General features: G+C 43.5%; 1 protein-coding gene across 7 annotated transcripts in view; it reads left to right on the forward strand.

The window, feature by feature from the left end:
• The window catches only part of LOC137369166 (casein kinase I), a 258,600-nt gene that overhangs the window by 68,684 nt on the left and 171,461 nt on the right, over positions 1-18,455 (forward strand). For all 7 annotated transcript variants that reach the window (XM_068029924.1, XM_068029925.1, XM_068029923.1 and 4 more), the window contains one exon: positions 10,137-10,206. In XM_068029924.1, coding sequence (XP_067886025.1) covers positions 10,137-10,206 — 70 coding nt within the window. The remainder of the gene's footprint in view (positions 1-10,136; positions 10,207-18,455) is intronic.

Below are 18,455 nucleotides of genomic sequence, written 5' to 3' on the forward strand. Positions count from 1 at the left end.
GAATGTTTTCGGGATAGTTTCTGAGAACAGCACGTTCTAGAGCCAACCAGAGAGCAGGCTATACTAGACATGGTATTGTGTAACGAGATAGGATTAATTGATGACCTGATAGTGAAGGCGCCTCCCAGGTAGCAGCAATCATAATATGATTGATTTTTTTTTTCATTCAGTTTGAGGGAGAGAAGAATGGGTCCAAGACTAGTATTTTAAACTTAAATAAGGGCAATTATGAGGGCATGAAAGCCGAGCTAGCTAAAGTGAACTGGCAAAGTAGGTTAAGGGATAGGTCAATAGAGATGCAGTGGTGGACATTTAAGGGGACATTTCAGAATACACACAATAGATACATTCCAACGCCAAAGAAAAATTCCAAGGGGAGGACCCATTATCCGTGGTTAACTAAAAAAGTTGAAGATAGTATCAAAATTGAAGCATATAATTGTGCAAAGGTGGGTGGCAGGTCAGACGACTGGACAGAGTATAAAGAGCAGCAAAGAATGACTAAAAAATTAATAAGGAAGGAAAAATTTGAGTACCAGAGAAAGCTAGCTAGAAATATAAAAAGAGATAGTAAGAGTTGCTATACATATTGGGGGAAAAAAAAAGTTAACAAAATGAGCATTGGTCCAGGAGAAAGTGAGTCTGGGGAATTAATAATGGAAAATAAGGAGATGGCAGATGAATTGAATAGATATTTTGCATCATTCATCACTATAGAGGATACAATTAACGTCCCAGAATAAGCTGTAAATCAGGAAATGGAAGGGAGGGAGGAACTCAATTCGGGGAGGTGGTAGCGGAGTGAAAATGTCACTAGTCTGGTAACCCAGAGCCCCAGGCTAATGCTCTGGGGACATTATCATGGCTGAATTTTATCGGCGCGCTGTGAAGTCAGCGGCCTTCTGACAAGGAAGTGCCACTGCATAGCCTGTGCGATATTACGCGTGGGGGCTCATTTAAATGGAGAGTGGTGGGATTCAAATCCTACTGTGGCAGATGGTGGAATTTGAGTTCAATTAATAAAAGTGGCCGCCCCCAATGATGTAGAGGGGGTGGCTGCCGCGTCCCCGGCAATGGCGACTGGCGCCACTGCGCCGGTGCCATTTTTAAAGGGCTTCATGTCCTTCAGGATAGACTTGTATATTAACAGGCGCCAGAATGATGAAAATATTCAATAAATGTTTGTTTCAACATTGCATCTCCTCTCCCACCCCCCACTGAGTCCTCAACACGCAAATTGACCTATCACCCTCCAAAAATCCACTTGTTGAAATTCCGAACTCCCTCTTTTTTCCCCCCCCCACCACCCCGAATGGAGTTCCGAAGGTGCATGAGTTGTAGCCAGTTGGCTGTAAAATCGGCATGGCCCAGTGGCAGGTAAATTCATTTGCATTTTAATTTAGCTAATTTCAATATTTTAATGAAGGCCCCGCTGCTTGGCGGTGGGCGGCCGCACCGAGGCCTCGCAGCCGCCGCTAATATCTGGCAGGGCCTTCTTGGCATTGTGGGTCATGACGGACTGCTCCCGCTAGCATTTTATGGGCCCCCGCCTGCCACAACCCACTCCGTCAAGGAGCTGAAAAAATTCACCCCATGGGTTTGAATCTCGCCACGGCAGATGATGGAATTTGAATTCAATTAATATATCAGGAATTTTTAAAAAAAGCGTCACCAGTGGTGATCATGAAACCAGATACAGACCCTAAGAAAATAGGCGACATGTTTAGATAGAGGATCTGGATTGGCGCAGGCTTGGAGGGCCGAAGGGCCTGTTCCTGTGCTGTAATTTTCTTTGTTCTTCTTTTGTTCATTGTCGATTGTTGTAAAAATCCATCTGGTTCATTAATGTCCTTTAGGGAAGTAAATCTGCCATCCTTACCTGGTCTGGCCTACATGTGACTCCAGACCCACAGCAATGTGGTTGACTCTTACATGCCCTCTGAAATGGCTTAGCATGCCATTCAGTTGTATCAAACCACTACAAAGTCCATAAGGAATGAAACCGGAGGCACAACCCGGCATTGACCTAGGCACCGGAAACGACAACTGCAAACTCAGCCCTGTTGACCCTGTAAAGTCCTCCTTACTAACATCTGGGGGCTTGTGCCAAAGTTGGGAGAGCTGTCCCCAGATTAGTCAAGCAGCACCGAATCATACCTGACCATGTCCCAGGCGCCACCTTTACCATCCCTGGGTAAGTCCTGTCCCACCGGCAGGACAGACCCACCAGAGGTGGCGGCACAGTGGGAGGGAGTTTCCCTGGGAGCCCTCAACATTGACTCGGATGCCATGAAGTCTCATGGCATCCAAGTCGAACATTGGCAAGGAAACCTCTTGCTGATTACCACCTACCAACCACCGCCCCCCCCCGCCCCAACCTCCCCCTCAGCTGATGAATCAGTGCTTCTCCATGTTGAATACCAATTAGAAGAAGCACTGAAGGTAGCAAGGGCACAGAATCTTCTCTGGGTGGGGGACTCGCTCTTCACCAAGAGCGGCTCGGTAGCGCCATTACTGACTGAGCTGGCAGAGTCCTACCATTGTCATCAGAAATTCCTTCAGGGAGGAGGGACCATTGAAAGAGCAAAAAAATCAATAAGTAATTCCAAATTGAAGTCCAAGGCAGGAGCTCATTATCCTCCATATAACTAAGTTTCTTGGTCTCTCTGCTCTGGGTCTGCAGCAAGTGGTGAGGAAACCAACAAGAGGGAACAACTTACTTGACCTTGGCCTCACCAATCTGCCTATCACAGATGCATCTGTCCGTGACAGTATTAGTAGGAGTGACCACTGCACAGTCCTTGTGGAGACTAAGTCCTGTCTTCACACTGAGGATACTCACCATTGTGTTGTGTGACACTACCATTGTGTTAAATGGGATAGATTCCGAATAGATCTAGCAATGCAGAACTGGGCATCCATGAGGTCCTGTGGACCATCAGCAGCAGCAGAATTGTTTTCAACCACAGTCTGTAACCTCATGGCCCAGCATATCCCCCACTCTACCATTACCATAAAGAGTGCAGGAGGGCATGCCAGAAGCAGCAACAGGCATAACTAAAAATGAGGTGTCAGCCTGGTGAAGCTACAACACAGGATTACGTCCATGCCAAACAGCGGAAGCAGCATGTGTTACAACCAGGTGAGGAATGGGGTCTCTGACTCCTCTTTTGCCCCTTCTCTGGCTTGACCACAATTGGGTTAATCCTTTTTTAACACAGTGATTGAACTTAACACCTCAGTGGGTGCTTGCTCCTGTTACTCTAATTTAATTGTAAATGAGCCAATCAGACAGGTTTTCGTGAATTTAAACAAGAAAGATATATGGTTGTTATCCTTAGCACTCTTAAACTGGTGAAATTTACTAAAATATGCTATGCATCCACGCATAGATTCTCAAGAGTTGCACACACACAAATAGATTACAGAGGGAAAAACCAAGTTGTGTGGTCTGTAATAAGTAGGATGTAAATACAGTTTCAGTCCCTGAGTCCTTAATTGAAATTGTAGTCCTGAAGTCCTCGCCGGGCCACGTGCATGGTTCAGGCTTGCTTCTCAGGGCTTCAGAAGGCAGAAGAGGGGGTTTTGACCCTTGTCCCCTCGTTGGTTGTGGTGATCTGTAGACTTGGCTTTATCAATTGCAGCTGTGGCTTCTCTGGATCTGTACTGAGAGAGAGAGAGAGAGCTGTCTCCTTGTTGGCTTCTCAGTCCTTTCTGACTGACAAAGCCTTTCCTCTTCAGCGTTACACAGCAGTCGCATGGCATTACCAACATCTTTTTGAGCTAATGAGACCCTTCTGGAAAATTCTGAGATTCAAGGCGCCACAACTCAAGCTGTTCAGTCACACTTGGAGGGGATTGGCTCTTTCAAAGTCAGTGGGTGTCGATGGATCTTGATGACCATGTTGACCCAGCCATTTCAGATAATTTAGTCAGAGAGCGCCCCATTGTTCTGGTTAGGTTGAATCAGTCATGTTGTCTCCTGTCTAATCCTTTGGTGTTTCAAATGTAAATTTCTGTGGCCATTTTGGCTGCAGGTTACTCTTTTTTTTTAAAGAAATTATTTGCAGGAATTTCCAGCAAACGTCTAAGGTAAGGTTCCAACCAATGAAATTAATATTTCACATTTGGCATGTGGGTTTTCATGACATATGCAATAGACAGAGCTATGCAATTCTGCAACCAACGTATCCGATCTAAACTCTGCAGTCCTACCACGTCCACTCGTGAATGATGGTCAATTAAACAACTGATGGGAGGAGGAGGCTTCACAAATATCCCCATCCTCAACACTGGCGGAGCCCAGCTTATCATTGCAAAAGACAAGGCTGAAGAATTTGCATCCATCTTCAGCCAGAGGTGCTGAGTGGATGATCCATCTTGGCCTCCTCCTGAGGTCCCCAGCATCATAAGATGCCAATCGTCAGCCAATATGATTTACTCCAAGTGATATCAAGAAATGGCTGAAGTCACTGGATACTGCAAGGTTGTGGACCCTGACAACATTCCAGCAATAGTACTGAAGAATTGTGCTCCAGAACTAGCCACGTCCCTAACCAAGCTGTTCCAGTACAGCTACAATACTGGCAATTGCCCTGGTATGCCCTGTGCACACAAAGCAGGACACATCCAACCCAGCCAATTACCGCCTATCAGTCTACTCCCGATCAGCAGCAAAGTGAGGGAAGGTGTCATCGAAAGTGCTATCAAGTGGCACTTAGTCAGCAGTAACATGTTCACTGATGCTCACTTTGGGTTCTGCCAGAGCCACTGAGCTCCTGATCTCATTACAGCCTTGGTCCTAACATTGACAGAATGAGATGAGGTGAGAGTGACTGCCCTTGACACATCAAGGCAGCATTGGAACGAATATGGCATCAAGGAACCCTAGCAAAACTGGAGTCAATGGGAATCGGGGAAAACTCTCAGCTGGTCGTAGCTGGAGTCATAACTAGCACAAAGGAAGATGGTTGTGATTGTTGGAGGTCAATCATCTCAGTCCCAGGACAACACTGCGGGAGTTAGTCAGGGTGGTGTCCCAGGCTCAACCATCTTCAGCTAATTCATCAATGACCTTCCTTCAATCATAAGGTCAGAAGTGGGGATGTTCGCTGATTGCACAATGTTCAGCACCATTCGCGACTAATCAGATACTAAAGCAGCCCATGTCCGGATGCAGCAAGATCAGGACAACATCCAGGCTTGGGCTGATGTGTGGCGCAAATATTACTTGCCGCATAAGTGCCAGGCAGTGACCATCTCAAATGAGAGAGATTCTAACCATCTCCCTTTTGAGGGTAAATGGAATTACCATCGCTAAATCCCCCATCATCAACATCCTGAAGATCACCATTGAACAGAAATTGAACTGGACAAGCCACATAAAGCTGTGGCTACAAGAGTAGGTCAGAAGCTGGGAATTCTGCATTGAGTAACTCACCACCTATCTCCCCAATGCCTGTCCATCTAAAAGGCAGAATTCAGAAGTGTGATGGAATACTCTTCACGCCTGGATGCGGGCAGCTCCAAGAATACTCAAGCTTGATACCATCCAAAGTAAAGCAGCTCACCTGATTAGCACTCCATTTACCACACACCGTGGCAGCAGTGTGTACCATCTACAAGACTCATAGCAGCTTTGGTGAGTTGCTGCATCGACAGCACCTTGCAAACCCACGACCTCCGCTACCAGTTTCACGGGAACACCACCGCCTGCAAGTTCCCCTCTAAGCCATGCACCATTCTGACTCAGAACTATAGCCGTTCCTTCTCTGTCGCTGGCTCAAAATGCTGGAACTCCCTAACATCACTGTGGGTGTACCTACACCCCGAGGACTGTAGTGGTTCAAGAAGGCAGCTCACCACCACTTTTTCAAGGGCACTTCGGCATGGGCAATAAATGTTGGCCGAGCCAGCGATGCCCACATCCCCCCGAACGAAAAAAAGAGCTCGAAGAAATTACAATCACCAGGAGTGGGAGGCGCAGTGGTTAGCAACGCAGACTCACAGATCCAGCGACCCGGGTTCAGTTCTGGGTACTGCCTGTGCGGAGTTTGCAAGTTCTCCCTGTGAACGCATGGGTTTCCGTCGGGTGCTCCGGTTTCCTCCCACAGCCAAAGACTTACAGGTTGATAGGTAAATTGGCCATTGTAAATTTCCCCTAGTGTAGGTAGGTGGTAGGAGAATGGTGGGGATGTGGTAGGGAATATTGTATTAATGTAGGGTTAGTATAAATGGGTGGTTGATGGTCAGCACAGACTCGGTGGGCCGAAGGACCTGTTTCAGTGCTGTATCTCTCTATGACTCTGACTCTATGACTCTAGGTAAGTGGTACTGAGCAAATTGTTGGAGCTGCGGGCTGACAAGTCCCCAGGTCCTGATGGATTTCATCCTCGGGTCCAAAAAGAAGTGGCTAGTGAGATGGTTGATGCGTTGGTTTTAATTTTCTAAAATTCCCTAGAATTGGTATAGGTTCCATTAGATTGGAAAATAGTGAATGTAACTCCTTTTATCTAAAATGGAAGGGAGAGAGAAAGCAGGAAACTACAGGCCAGTTAGCTTAACATCTATCTTGGGGAAAATGTTGCAGCTATTATTAAAGACATTCTAGCAGGGCATTTAGAAAAATTCAAGGTAATCAGACAGAGTCGACATGCTTTTGTGAAAGGGAAATCATGTTTATCCACTTTATTGGCATTCTTTGAAGAAGTAACGTGCTGTGGATGAAGGGGGACCAGTGGATGTACTGTACCTAGATTTCCAGAAAGCATTTGATAAGGTGCCACATCAAAGGTTATTGCAGAAAATGAAAGCTAATGGTGTAGGGGGCAACTTATTGGCATTGGTACAAGATTGGCTAGCTAACAGGAAACAGAAGGCATGAATGGGTCGTCTTCTGGTGGCAAGATGTAACAAGTGGTGTGTGGCAGGGATCAGTTATGGGGTCCCAACTATTTACAGTTTATATACATGACTTGGATGAAGGGACTGTGGGTATGGTTGTTTAATTTACTGATGACACAAAAATAGGTAGGAAAGTAACATGTGAAGAGGACATAAGGAGGCTACAAAGGGTATAGATAGGTTAAGTGAGTGGGCAAAGACCTGGCAAATGGAGTATAATGTGGGAAAGTGGGAAATTGCCCATTTTGGCAGGAAGAATTAAAGAAGCATATTAGCTAAATGGTGAGAGGTTGCAGAGCTCTGAGATGCAGAGGGATCTGGGTGTCCTAGTGCATGAATCGCAAAAGGTTAGTATGCAGGTACAGCAAGGAATTAAGAAAACTAATAGACTGTTATCGTTTATTGCGAGGGCAATTGAATACAAACGTTATGCTTTAGTTATACAGGGCATTGGTGAGACCACATCTGGAGTACTTTTTTAATCATTCATGGGATGTGGGCGTCGGCTATGCCAGCATTTATTGCCCATCCCTAATTGCCCTCGAGAAGGTGGTGGTGAGCTGCCTTCTTGAACCGCTGAAGTCCATGTGAGGTAGGTACATCCACAGTGCTGTTAGGAAGGGCATTCCAGGATTTTGACCCAGCGACAGTGAAGGAACGGCGATATAGTTCCAAGTCAGGATGGTGTGTGACTTGGAGGGGAACTTGCATCTTGCATCTGCTGCTCTTGTCCTTCGAGGTGGTAGAGGTCGTGGGTTTGGAAGGTGCTGTTTAAGGAGCCTTGGTGCATTGCTGCAGTGCTTCTTGTAGATGGTACTCACTGTTGCCACTGTATGGCGGTGGTGGAGGGAGTGAATGGCACACCATTCACAAACAATCAAGTGGGCTTCTTTGTCCTGGATGGTGTCGAGCTTCTTGAGTGTTGTTGGAGCTGCACCCATCCAGGCAAGTGGAGAGTATTCCATCACACCCCTGACTTGTGCCTTGTAGATGGTGGACAGGCTTTGGGGAGTCAGGAGGTGAATTACTAGCCGCAGGATTCCAAGCCTCTGACCTGTTCTTGTAGCCACGGTATTTATATGGCTACTCCAGTTCACTTTCTGGTCAATGGTAGCCCCTAGGATGTTCATAGTGGGGGATTCAGCGATGGTAATGCCACTGAATGTCAAGGTGGCATTCTCTCTTGTTGGATATAGTCATTGCCTGGCACTTGTGTGGCGCAAATGTTTCTTGCTACCTATCAGCCCAAGCCTGGATATTGTCCAGCTCTTGCTGCATTTCTACACTGACTGCTTCAGTATCTGAGGAGTTGCGAATGGTGCTGAGCATTGTGCAATCATCAGCGAACATCCCCACTTCTGACCTTATGATTGAAGGAAGGTCATTGATGAAGCAGCTGAAGATGGTTGGGTCTAGGACACTACCCTGAGGAACTCCTGCAGTGATGTCCTGGAGCTCAGATGATTGACCAACAACCACAGCTATCTTCCTTTGCGCTAGTTATGACTCCAGCCAGCAGGGAGTTTTACCCCTGATTCCCATTTGCTCCAGTTTTGCTAGGGCTCTTGGATGCCATCCATGGTCAAATGCAGCCTTGATGTCAAGGGCAGTCACTCTTACCTCACCTCTTGAGTTCAGCTCTTTTGTCCATGTTTGAACCAAGGCTGTAATGAGGTCAGGAGCTGAGTGGCCTTGTCGGAACCCAAACTGAGTGTGACTGAGCAGGTTATTGATAAGCAAGTGCTGCTTGATGGCACTGTTGATGACACCTTCCATCACTTTACTGATGATTGAGAGTAGGTTGATGGGGTGGTAATTGGCCGGGTTGCACTTGTCCTGCTTTTTGTGTACAGGACATACCTGGGCAATTTTCCACATTGCAGGGTAGATGCCAGTGTTGTAGCTGTACTGAAACAGCTTGGCTAGGGGCGCGGCAAGTTCTGGAGCACAGGTCTTCAGTACTATTGGCGGAATATTGTTAGGACCCATAGCTTTTGCAGTATCCAGTGCCTTCAGTCGTTCCTTGATATCACGTGGAGTGAATCGAATTGGCTGAAGTCTGGCATCTGTGATGCTGGGGACTTCAGGAGGAGGCAGATATGGATCATCAACTTGGCACTTCTGGCTGAAGATTGTTGCAAATGCTTCAGCCTTATCTTTCACACTGATGTGCTGGGCTCCTCCATCATTGAGGATGGGGATATTTGTGGAGCCACCTCCTCCAGTTAGTTGTTTAACTGTACTGTGTACAGTATTAGTTTCCTTATTTAAGTAAGGATGTAAATGCATTGGAAGCATTTCAGAGAAGCTTTACTAGACTAATACCTGGAATGTGTGGGTTGTCTTACAAGGAAAGGTTGGTCTGGCTTGGCTTGTCTCCCTGGAGTTTAGGAGAGTAAGAGGCGACTTGATTGAAAAATAAAAGATCCTGAGTGTTCTTGACTGGGTGGGTGGGGAAAAGATGCTTCCCCTTGTGGAAGAATCTAGAACCAAGGGTTACTGTTTAAAAATAAGGGGACGCGCATTTAATACAGAGATGATGAGAAATTGTTTCTCAGAGGGTCGTGAGTCTTTCGAACTCTCTTCCTCAAAAGGCAGTGGAAGCAGAGTCTTTGAATATTTTTAAGGCAGAGTTGGATTGATTCTTGATGAGCAAGGGGGTGAAAGGTTATCTGGGTAGACGGGAATGTCGAGTCGATATTGGAATCAGATCAGCCCATGATCTTGTTGGAATGGAGGAGCAGGCTCGAGGGGCCGAGTGGCCTACTCCTAATTCGTGTGTTCACTGCATGCTTGATTATTTTTATTTTAAAAAAACCTGTATTGTGGTCATTGGAATACTCATCGGATATTTCCTGTCCACAACCTCTTGTGTGGTATCCTGGTACCTGCAAATAGGAGCTGGGAAGCAAAGAAGAAGTTGATAATTTCATCATGGTGCTACTGGCATTAAATTGAATAGCAGGAAAGCCTAAACAGTTCCATGTACAGATTGAGATTGAACATAGCAGCATTTACTGAAACAACAGTAACAACTTCTTGCAGTTACAAAGCACCTTTAACATCGTAAAATGCCCAATGCACTGTTTATTTTATGTCACTGCATTTCATTGTGTGAAATGCTCTGAGATTAATTGATGCAACAAGGTGTAAAATAAATGCAAATATTATCCACGTTTGCTATACTGTCCCTTTCATGCATGTTAAAACTAACATCTTTTTTTTAAATTTAGGAACCTATGAAGTCTAGAGCACCGCAACTTCACTTGGAATATAGATTCTACAAACAGCTGGGATCTGGAGGTAAATGTAGATATAGAGTCTTCACACAATATTGCTAATTTGTTAATGAATGCTCATGAGTCTCTGATATATTTTTTGAAAATTGGGGTGACTACTGTTTGTGTTATTTGATGAGAGACAATTAGCAGTTTGTTCCCATCTGAATTATGCTTGAAGAGCAATAGTTTAGCAGAGTCAGCATTGTAGTTCATTTTATTTTAAAGGTTCTTCATACAGACTGATAATGAAAGTTATGAGTTGTTTTGTACAAATATGTTTTTTTTTGGTGAAATGTTGCAGATCTGGTTTGATCACTTTTTAAAAAAAAAAAAATTTTTGCAAACTAATTTTTGTCTATGTAGGTGCGTTGGTACAAATGCCCATTATGCGCATTGAGCGATTTTACATGATCAAAATGTTCTGACATTAACCTTCAAATGGACAAAAAAATTCTTTCAAGAGAACCTGTGCATAATACGTTTGTCACTTGGCATAGAAAATGCATACTCTGCATCTGTGTTTGTTTGCTGTAACTTTGTTCTCTCGCAATGATTGCCTCTAAACGAACAGCAGAGGAACTTGAACTCTACTGAAGCTTAGTAGGAATAGCAGATGATAGATTAATACCAAAGATTAAAAACTGTTTTTTAAGGCAGAGTTAGATCGATTTCTTGATGAGCTGGGGAATGAAATGTTATCGGGGATAGGTGGGAATGTGGAGTTGAGGTTACAATCAGGTCAGCCATGATCTTATTGGAATGGAGTGGCCTACTCCTGCTCCTAATTTGTATGTTCATCTAAGAACATAATCACTGAAGATGGTTGGGTTAGCTGTCTTTGCACAGCTTGTTTTATTTGCTTGTAAGTACACCTTAACTAAGTGTGAGCTATTTACTGGACATCTGCTTTTGCTTGAAATTTTTGATGGGCTTAAAAATCTGTACGGAGTGACTTTGTAATTGACAATAATGGTAATGGAAATTGATTAATGCTTTTTGCCTTATTTAAATGTGGGTTAAATTGGCAGGGTCTCTTATATGATCAAGCAAATAATACTGATTTGGTCTACCGTAGTTTTGTGATGGTGTGTGCCCATCAGATCTCAAAATTGGCCCAATTTAAATGCAAAAATACCACTGACGTGATTACTGCTGGGAGAAAAATTTCTCCAATTTTTGGTTGCCGTGACGGCTTTCCATTCCGCATCCGCAGGTATTTTGCCTGCTGTGTTCAATCTGTACTCCTTTCTAAACCAGCTCGGGCTTCCGTTCCTCCACACTCTTTATCCCATTTTTGTTGCTTTTGGCTCATCTCCATCACTCTATTAAGGCCAATGTTACAGGCTCCTGCTATGCTGCACAGTTTTTCCTACTTCCACTGAGGTCCTGTCTGGGTACACCAAATCCACTCCCTCGCATTAGTTTTAGGGGCTGTCCTATATCTGTCATGTTTTTGTTCTATTTCTTGTGTTTGGGGCAGTGACAGTTCTGTTCACCTGGAAGGAGAGTTGTAAATGAGGCTGCAGGCCTCCTCAACTTAGAGACTGATGGACCAACTGATTTTGCTGACAACTGCTCCTGCTGCTTGTCACAATTGGAACTGTGAAACAACAGGAGCAATGCTCAGAACCAGCTGATCTGCCAGTCCAGATGCTGACTATGCTTTGGCATATTAAATTTGGCATATTGCATATTGGGCAGCACAGTGGCGCAGTGGTTAGCGCCGCAGCCTCACAGCTCCAGCGACCCGGGTTCAATTCTGGGTACTGCCTGTGTGGAGTTTGCAAGTTCTCCCTGTGTCTGCGTGGGTTTCCTCCGGGTGCTCCGGTTTCCTCCCACCTGCCAAAAGACTTGCAGGTTGATAGGTTAATTGGCAATTATAAATTGCCCCTAGTGTAGGTAGATGGTAGGGAAATATAGGGACAGGTGGGGATGTGGTAGGAATATGGAATTAGTGTAGGATTAGTATAAATGGGTGGTTGATGGTCGGCACAGACTAGGTGGGCCGAAGGGCCTGTTTCAGTGTTTCAGTGCTGTATCTCTAAAAAGTGTACTGCTCCTTTAAGCAGGGACACAGTGCAACACCGATTCAGAAGCTTGCAGACTTTCTCCACTTTGCAAATACAAAAAGGCCAGCATTACTTTCATCTTAACCACTTATATCTCACCTCTGAATTTCAAATCCTCCTGTGCTTAACCCCACCTCTCCCTCTTTGCATTTCAGCTTTGCCCTTTTAGACCTGCTGTGTGCTTTACCTGCTCCAGCTTTATGTCCACCTTTTCCCCCAGGCTCATGCCTTTAGTTTATGTCCCATCACTGTACTGTTGAACTTCTTGAATATGCCAGTGTTGGTCAGCTGTATGCTGCTTTGTAGACTGAGCCTGGTGTTTCCTTCGTAAGTCCCAACCCCTAGCTTTTCTTAAACCAGTGTGCGTTGTAGCACCTCCATGAGTGCTTGTGATTAACCAGTCTGGATCACTTCGACCAGGTTCATTTTGATTCTCATCTTGCTTAAATCTTAGAAAAGGAAAATGCAATTTCAGTAAATCAATAAAGGAAGTTTAATATGCATATAGCAGACGTGCCTACTCTCGTGAATTGATTGCAAGTGGTGCAATTTGAGTCAAATTCAGCCTCATTCATGATCTTGCAAGAGGACCGTGAAGTGTCAGGATTTTTCTGCTGTCGGCATTTTTTGGGGCAGTTGGGCCAGGACTAGGTTGTTGGCTTATTGCTAATTGACAGATTTGCCATACCACAGTTGGTATGCACTTGGATTTTTCCCTTGTGTCTGTAAAATTTTTGTAATTTCTAAATCTTTGCACTTTGAGCTAACAATATCGTTTTTGGAATGAATTTACGAGAAAGAATTTCGTCAAAGATTTTTCAAATTAGATCAAATTCAGATTGTGTTTTGAACAGTATGGGCTTACTATCAGACATCAGCCAATGAAAGGATGCATTGTCTCTTTAAAGCTTTCGTGTGTTCGATAGAATATAAATGTGAGTGTCTTTAACTGAACTATTTATTACTGCAGTCTCAACTAACTTCTGGTGGGAGTACTGAGAGATCAAGTAAAGACCTCAGGACAAGAATACGAGGGCATAAGTAGACCATATGACCCATCAAACCTGCTGTGACATTCAATATGATCATGGCTGATCTTGGGCTTCAATTCCACTTTCTTGCCTGCTCCCCATATCCCTTGATTTGAGACCAAAAATCTGTCTATCCCAGCCTTAAATGTATTCAACAATGGAGCATCCACAACCCTCTGGGGTAGAGAATTTCAAAGATTCACAACCCTTTGAGTGAAGAAATGTCTCCTCATCTCAGTCCTGAATGCTTAGCCCCTTATCCTGAGACTGTGTCTCCAGCATTCTAGATTCCCCAACCAGTGGAAACAATCTCTCAGCTTCTACCCTATCAAGCCCTTTCAGAATTTTGTAGGTCTCAATTAGATCACCGCTCATAAGTGGCAATACATTACAATTTAATATCAGCTCAATTCTTGTAGACATGCATTTCTTCAGTGCCGATTCGATGATGATCACAGTCATCAGCAAATGAAATTTGCTTTCCAATCATAACAATCGAGCTTTCCAAGCAGGTTACAGAGCTAAAATTGCCGCTGGATTTTTTTATTTTGTGCTCCGCCCCGACTTTTTGTAAGAGGTTGTAACCCATGGGGGAAAGGATGGAGACAGGGAGCTGATGTGCTAGAGCTGTCTCTCTGCTGGCCTCCCTTGCTCTGCGTCTGTGTCTCTCCTCAGGCCCGATGGAAGCCTTAGGTATTTGACTTAAATTTTTGGCTTAATTTTCAAATTCCTGCATGTCGTCTCCACTTCTCTAACCCTGAACCTCTCAGTTTTTCACTTCTTTATTATTGGCCCCTCATGTCACCACTGCAGTCATGCCCTCCATTCAGTTCTCTCCACCCTCCCTGCTTAAATTGATTTCCTTGAAACACATGGTGCCTTTCATTTTCCATCCTACTCTTTATCTTTAAACTTTTCCCTGCTTCTTAGCATCCACTGTGTTGCACTCTTCAATATAAAGCACTTTGAGAAGCTTCCCTGCATAAGAAAGCTGCAGAATTGCAAATTGTTGTCTCGTGGTACTAGAAGAAGAGCACAATTGTATGATTTAGTTAGTATCTATTATTCTACATGACCATGTTTACCTATATGAATTATTTCAAGATATTGCAAATGAAAATCACTAACAGATCATTGAACCTGAGAATTGGAATCTTTACATTTTTATGGTTGGAGATCGTATGCTTATGCAATTACAAGGTATTGCAATTTTGTGGGACAGGCTGGATTGGGCAGAGGGTTTTTAACTCTGTTATTACTTTATATTTTTGAATTAACTTGACGACCACTATCATTTTGACTAACTCAAATTTGGAGGTAGTAATTCTTACTCCACTGTAGATAAATGTATTTTTAATGTATTAATGCAGTAAGCTGGGGTATATGGGTTAGGTTTCATACCATAAGGAGGCAGCTGTTGCAGCCAATAATGACTGTGTTGAGAGGGCAAATTCTTTAACACGTGCGGGGATAACAGGTATGAATGTTTTCAAAACAAGAAATGCTGGAAATACTCAGCAGGTCTGGCAGCATCTGTGGGAAGAGAAGCAGAGTTAACGTTGAAGGTCAGTGACCCTTCTCCAGAACTCTGAACGTTCAGAGATCGTGAGGGGTCTCTACAGGATGGATGGGGAAAGGATGTTTCCTCCTGTGGGAGTATCTAGAACTGGGGGTTACTGTTTAAAAATAAGGGGTTGTCCATTTAAGACCGAGATGAGAATTTTTTTCTCTGAGGGTCATGAGTCTTTGGGACTAACTCAAAAGGTGGTGGAGGCAGAGTCTTTGAATATTTTTAAGGCAGAGATAGATAGATTCTTGATAAGCAAGGGGGTGAAAGGTTATTGGGGATAGGCGAGAATGTGGAGTTGAGGTTACAATCAGATCAGCCATGATCTTACTGAATAGCGGATCAGGCTCGAGGGGCCAAGTGGCCTACTCCTCCTAATTCATATGTTAGTGTGAGAGAGAGCGGCTATTGTTTTTGTGCATTTTCAATGTCATTCAAAATCAATTAGTATTATCATGCCAGTGTGCTTTGTTGAATGAAAAGTGGACTGGAGATCTGAATTGATATTTTTTAAAGAAATTTAAAAAGGAACAGGTAAAAGATGACTTTGTTTGCAGCTTAAGATGGCCACCTAATTTGCAACACTCTATCCTAAATTGCTGTGGTCTGCGAGGTGGAGGCGAAATGCCTGTTCATCCCAGCAAGAGCCAAGACCTGGGAAGTTTAAAGGAACTGCCTGTTCTTTTTAGCAAGAAGAAGTACACTACTAATTAACATGCTTGAATCACTGGGTGACTGTCATGTGACGAGCACCCTCTTTCTCCCCCCCCCCCCCACCCCCAATCTATGGTTTTAAGCTGGTGCTCCTCTGCAGCAGCAAGGAGAAGCATCTGGACTCTGACACTTGCAGACACCAGTGGGGGGTCCTTCCTCCCCCTCTCTATCTTCATTCTGGCTTGCGGGCTTCAAATTCTGCCTGCTGACTGACCACCTCTGCATACTGTGGCTACAATCAGAAACCCCTTTTGGAGGAAATCATCCGCATCACTGTTTTCAGGGGACCCACCTATAGTCGGTCATCTATCTCGAGGCTAAAAGCCTCAGGACCACTGTGAGAATATTATCAAGTGGGCTACGTTTCTCACAACCACCAAATTCGGCTAGGGGCTAGCCGGGTTGCCAAGCTGCACAGACTGTATAGGCTTTTTCTGTGGACTCTGTGCGTGCGTGTCTTTATTTCATCAGGTGAATTTCACTTCGATCTCCAGGTTTCGTCAGTTCCATGCAAACATTGCTGATGGCATTGGGAAGCAGGGGCTGATCCCTTTGTCAAATACTTGCACAGAGCAAACAGATAGCTTGGTATAACCGGTGGTGTAGTGGAAATTGGGTCCAGAGAGCTCCTGAAGTAATAGTCGTGAACTGAAGTTTACATTTAAAAAAAACTGAAGAGGAACTGTAATGTTGAGATTTGCGATTGAGTAAACCAACATAGATTTTTTTTTTTCTGGTCCAATGGGTGATGTTTGGAAACAAATGCTCTACTAACATGCTGCAAATTGCCATATCTTGGAGTTTTCTTAAATTCCCCCTTCGTCATCCCAGAAAACTCAGAATACTTGAGAATCAAATGAGAAATAATGGGCTTCCCTCGCAGTTTTAATCTGGCAAGCAATTTTTCGTTTAAGGACAACTCTGACATCTAAAGTATACAAGACTCAGCTTCCACTGTTGCTTGCTTAACTCTGGAAACTCTGTCAGTGGATGCTTGTCATCTGCTGGTTAACATTTTCATCCAATCACAGATCAGACTATATGAAGCATTTTCAAATGATTTGATACTAGTTCTTCCTGTTGATCACATATTCTATCCAGTCAGTATTGGATATATTTTCTGTTTATATGCAAATACAAAAACTTATCTGTTCAAAAATAGTAAACAGATAAGTGCATCAAAAATATATTAAGTTTTAAATTATGATTGGACATTGAGGGTTAATTACTATTTCTAAAAGATTACCTTGGAAAATAATTCATACTTGTAGGTCTCTGATACAAATCTGTTTTACTTTTCAATACGTGGGGCTTTAAATTCTTACAGAAAGTTTCAACCAAAATGTGAGAGATTCAGTGCTATCAAAGCGCGTGGGAGTCAACATTGAAACCGGATCCATGAAGTCTATAACTTTTGGTCAATGTGGTTAGTCCTGTTGATTACCACTTCTGCCTTTCCTCCCCTTACTCCTCATTGTTGAACAACATTTTTAACTTAATTCACAACCTTTTTGGTAATGATGCAGTTCCAAGCTGGGACGCGCGTTCACTTGTTCTGTAGTCTAGATCTCCAAGTGGGCAAAGAATTTTCAGGGCTACTCACCTTGACCTTTGCCTTTAAATGATGCAGATAATTTTTAAATTGGATTTTTACTTCCATCCTTCTGGGAGAAGGTCAAAAGCTGCAGCTGGCTTAGGAAGTTGAGAGGCGATCCATTATCAATTGGTAAAGCTGCCATTCACCTACTTTAAAGGAAAAGAGATGGAACAAGTGGAGTTTTGTGGGAGCTATTACTCTAATTTTCTCTCTTTCTATACTCTACATGGAATATGTACCACTTTTATCTTGAGAATATGGTGTGCTTTGATACCAAGCATCTGGCAGTGGTGTTTTTCTGGGCTACAGTGGAGGAAGTAGTGTGTGTAACCTTGATTCCAGCATGCTGCACTCTCGGGCAAAAGTGATTTTGATTTTCCTTTTTGGGCGAACAGGTGGCAAAGAGCAAATCAACGTTTACATTGCCTATGTTTTGAATAGAGATGTGGAACTGATCTTTTTATAAACTGTTTTGAAGTAGTGTTCAGTGTTTTTTTTCTAAATTGACTTTAAAACCATGCAATACTTGAGGATGTAACAGACCAACTTGTTGAAGTGGGTTTCAAATCCAGGAGCTGTTCAAAGATAGTTAGCAAATATTTCTGCATTGATGTGCGTTTTTAACAATGTAACTGAAATTTATGAAGGTTTTGTTGAACTCTTTGTGAAAACATTCTTATGTGGTTTCTGTTTAGTGTGCTGTTGGTAAGTAAGGTCCAACACATGCACATCAAAAGAGTTGCTTTTAGCAGCATATATAGTAGTTGGACTGTCATTGGACTAAGGCTGAGATATGAGTATTAAGTAGGGGAGAGAGAGCGCTTCCTTTCCACTCACTACTTAACTCATTTAATCTCCAAAACACAATGGCTTGTACTGAAGAGAATTGTTGGCTTTAACTATCTATGGAGTTATGTTCTTGGCTTGTGCACTTGCTTTTCATTGTTGAACTTCTCTTACTTGCATTTTTAATTGCGTGGCTAGAAACAGGAGAGAAATTTGTTGCATGTAAAGCGTGAATTGTAATATTCTATGATTGTTGTAGGGCTTTCCACAGCCATTGAATAAAATATCATGGTTGGAGTGATGTTCAAATGCAATTTAAAACAGCTTGGGTTTTTGCACAGAAGTCCATTTTTAACACCTGCATTTAACTATTTGTGTGTAGCAGTTTTCATGCCTGGTCATTAAACATCGCCTGGCTGAAGCACGAGAAAGAACATCATACGTTGAGGATCTGTTATGGAGCGTGCTCTATTTTTCTTCCATTACAGGTGTGCAATACACTTTCCT

The sequence above is a fragment of the Heterodontus francisci genome, chromosome 4 (assembly GCF_036365525.1).
Source record: "Heterodontus francisci isolate sHetFra1 chromosome 4, sHetFra1.hap1, whole genome shotgun sequence".
NCBI classification, from domain to species: Eukaryota; Metazoa; Chordata; class Chondrichthyes; order Heterodontiformes; family Heterodontidae; genus Heterodontus; species Heterodontus francisci.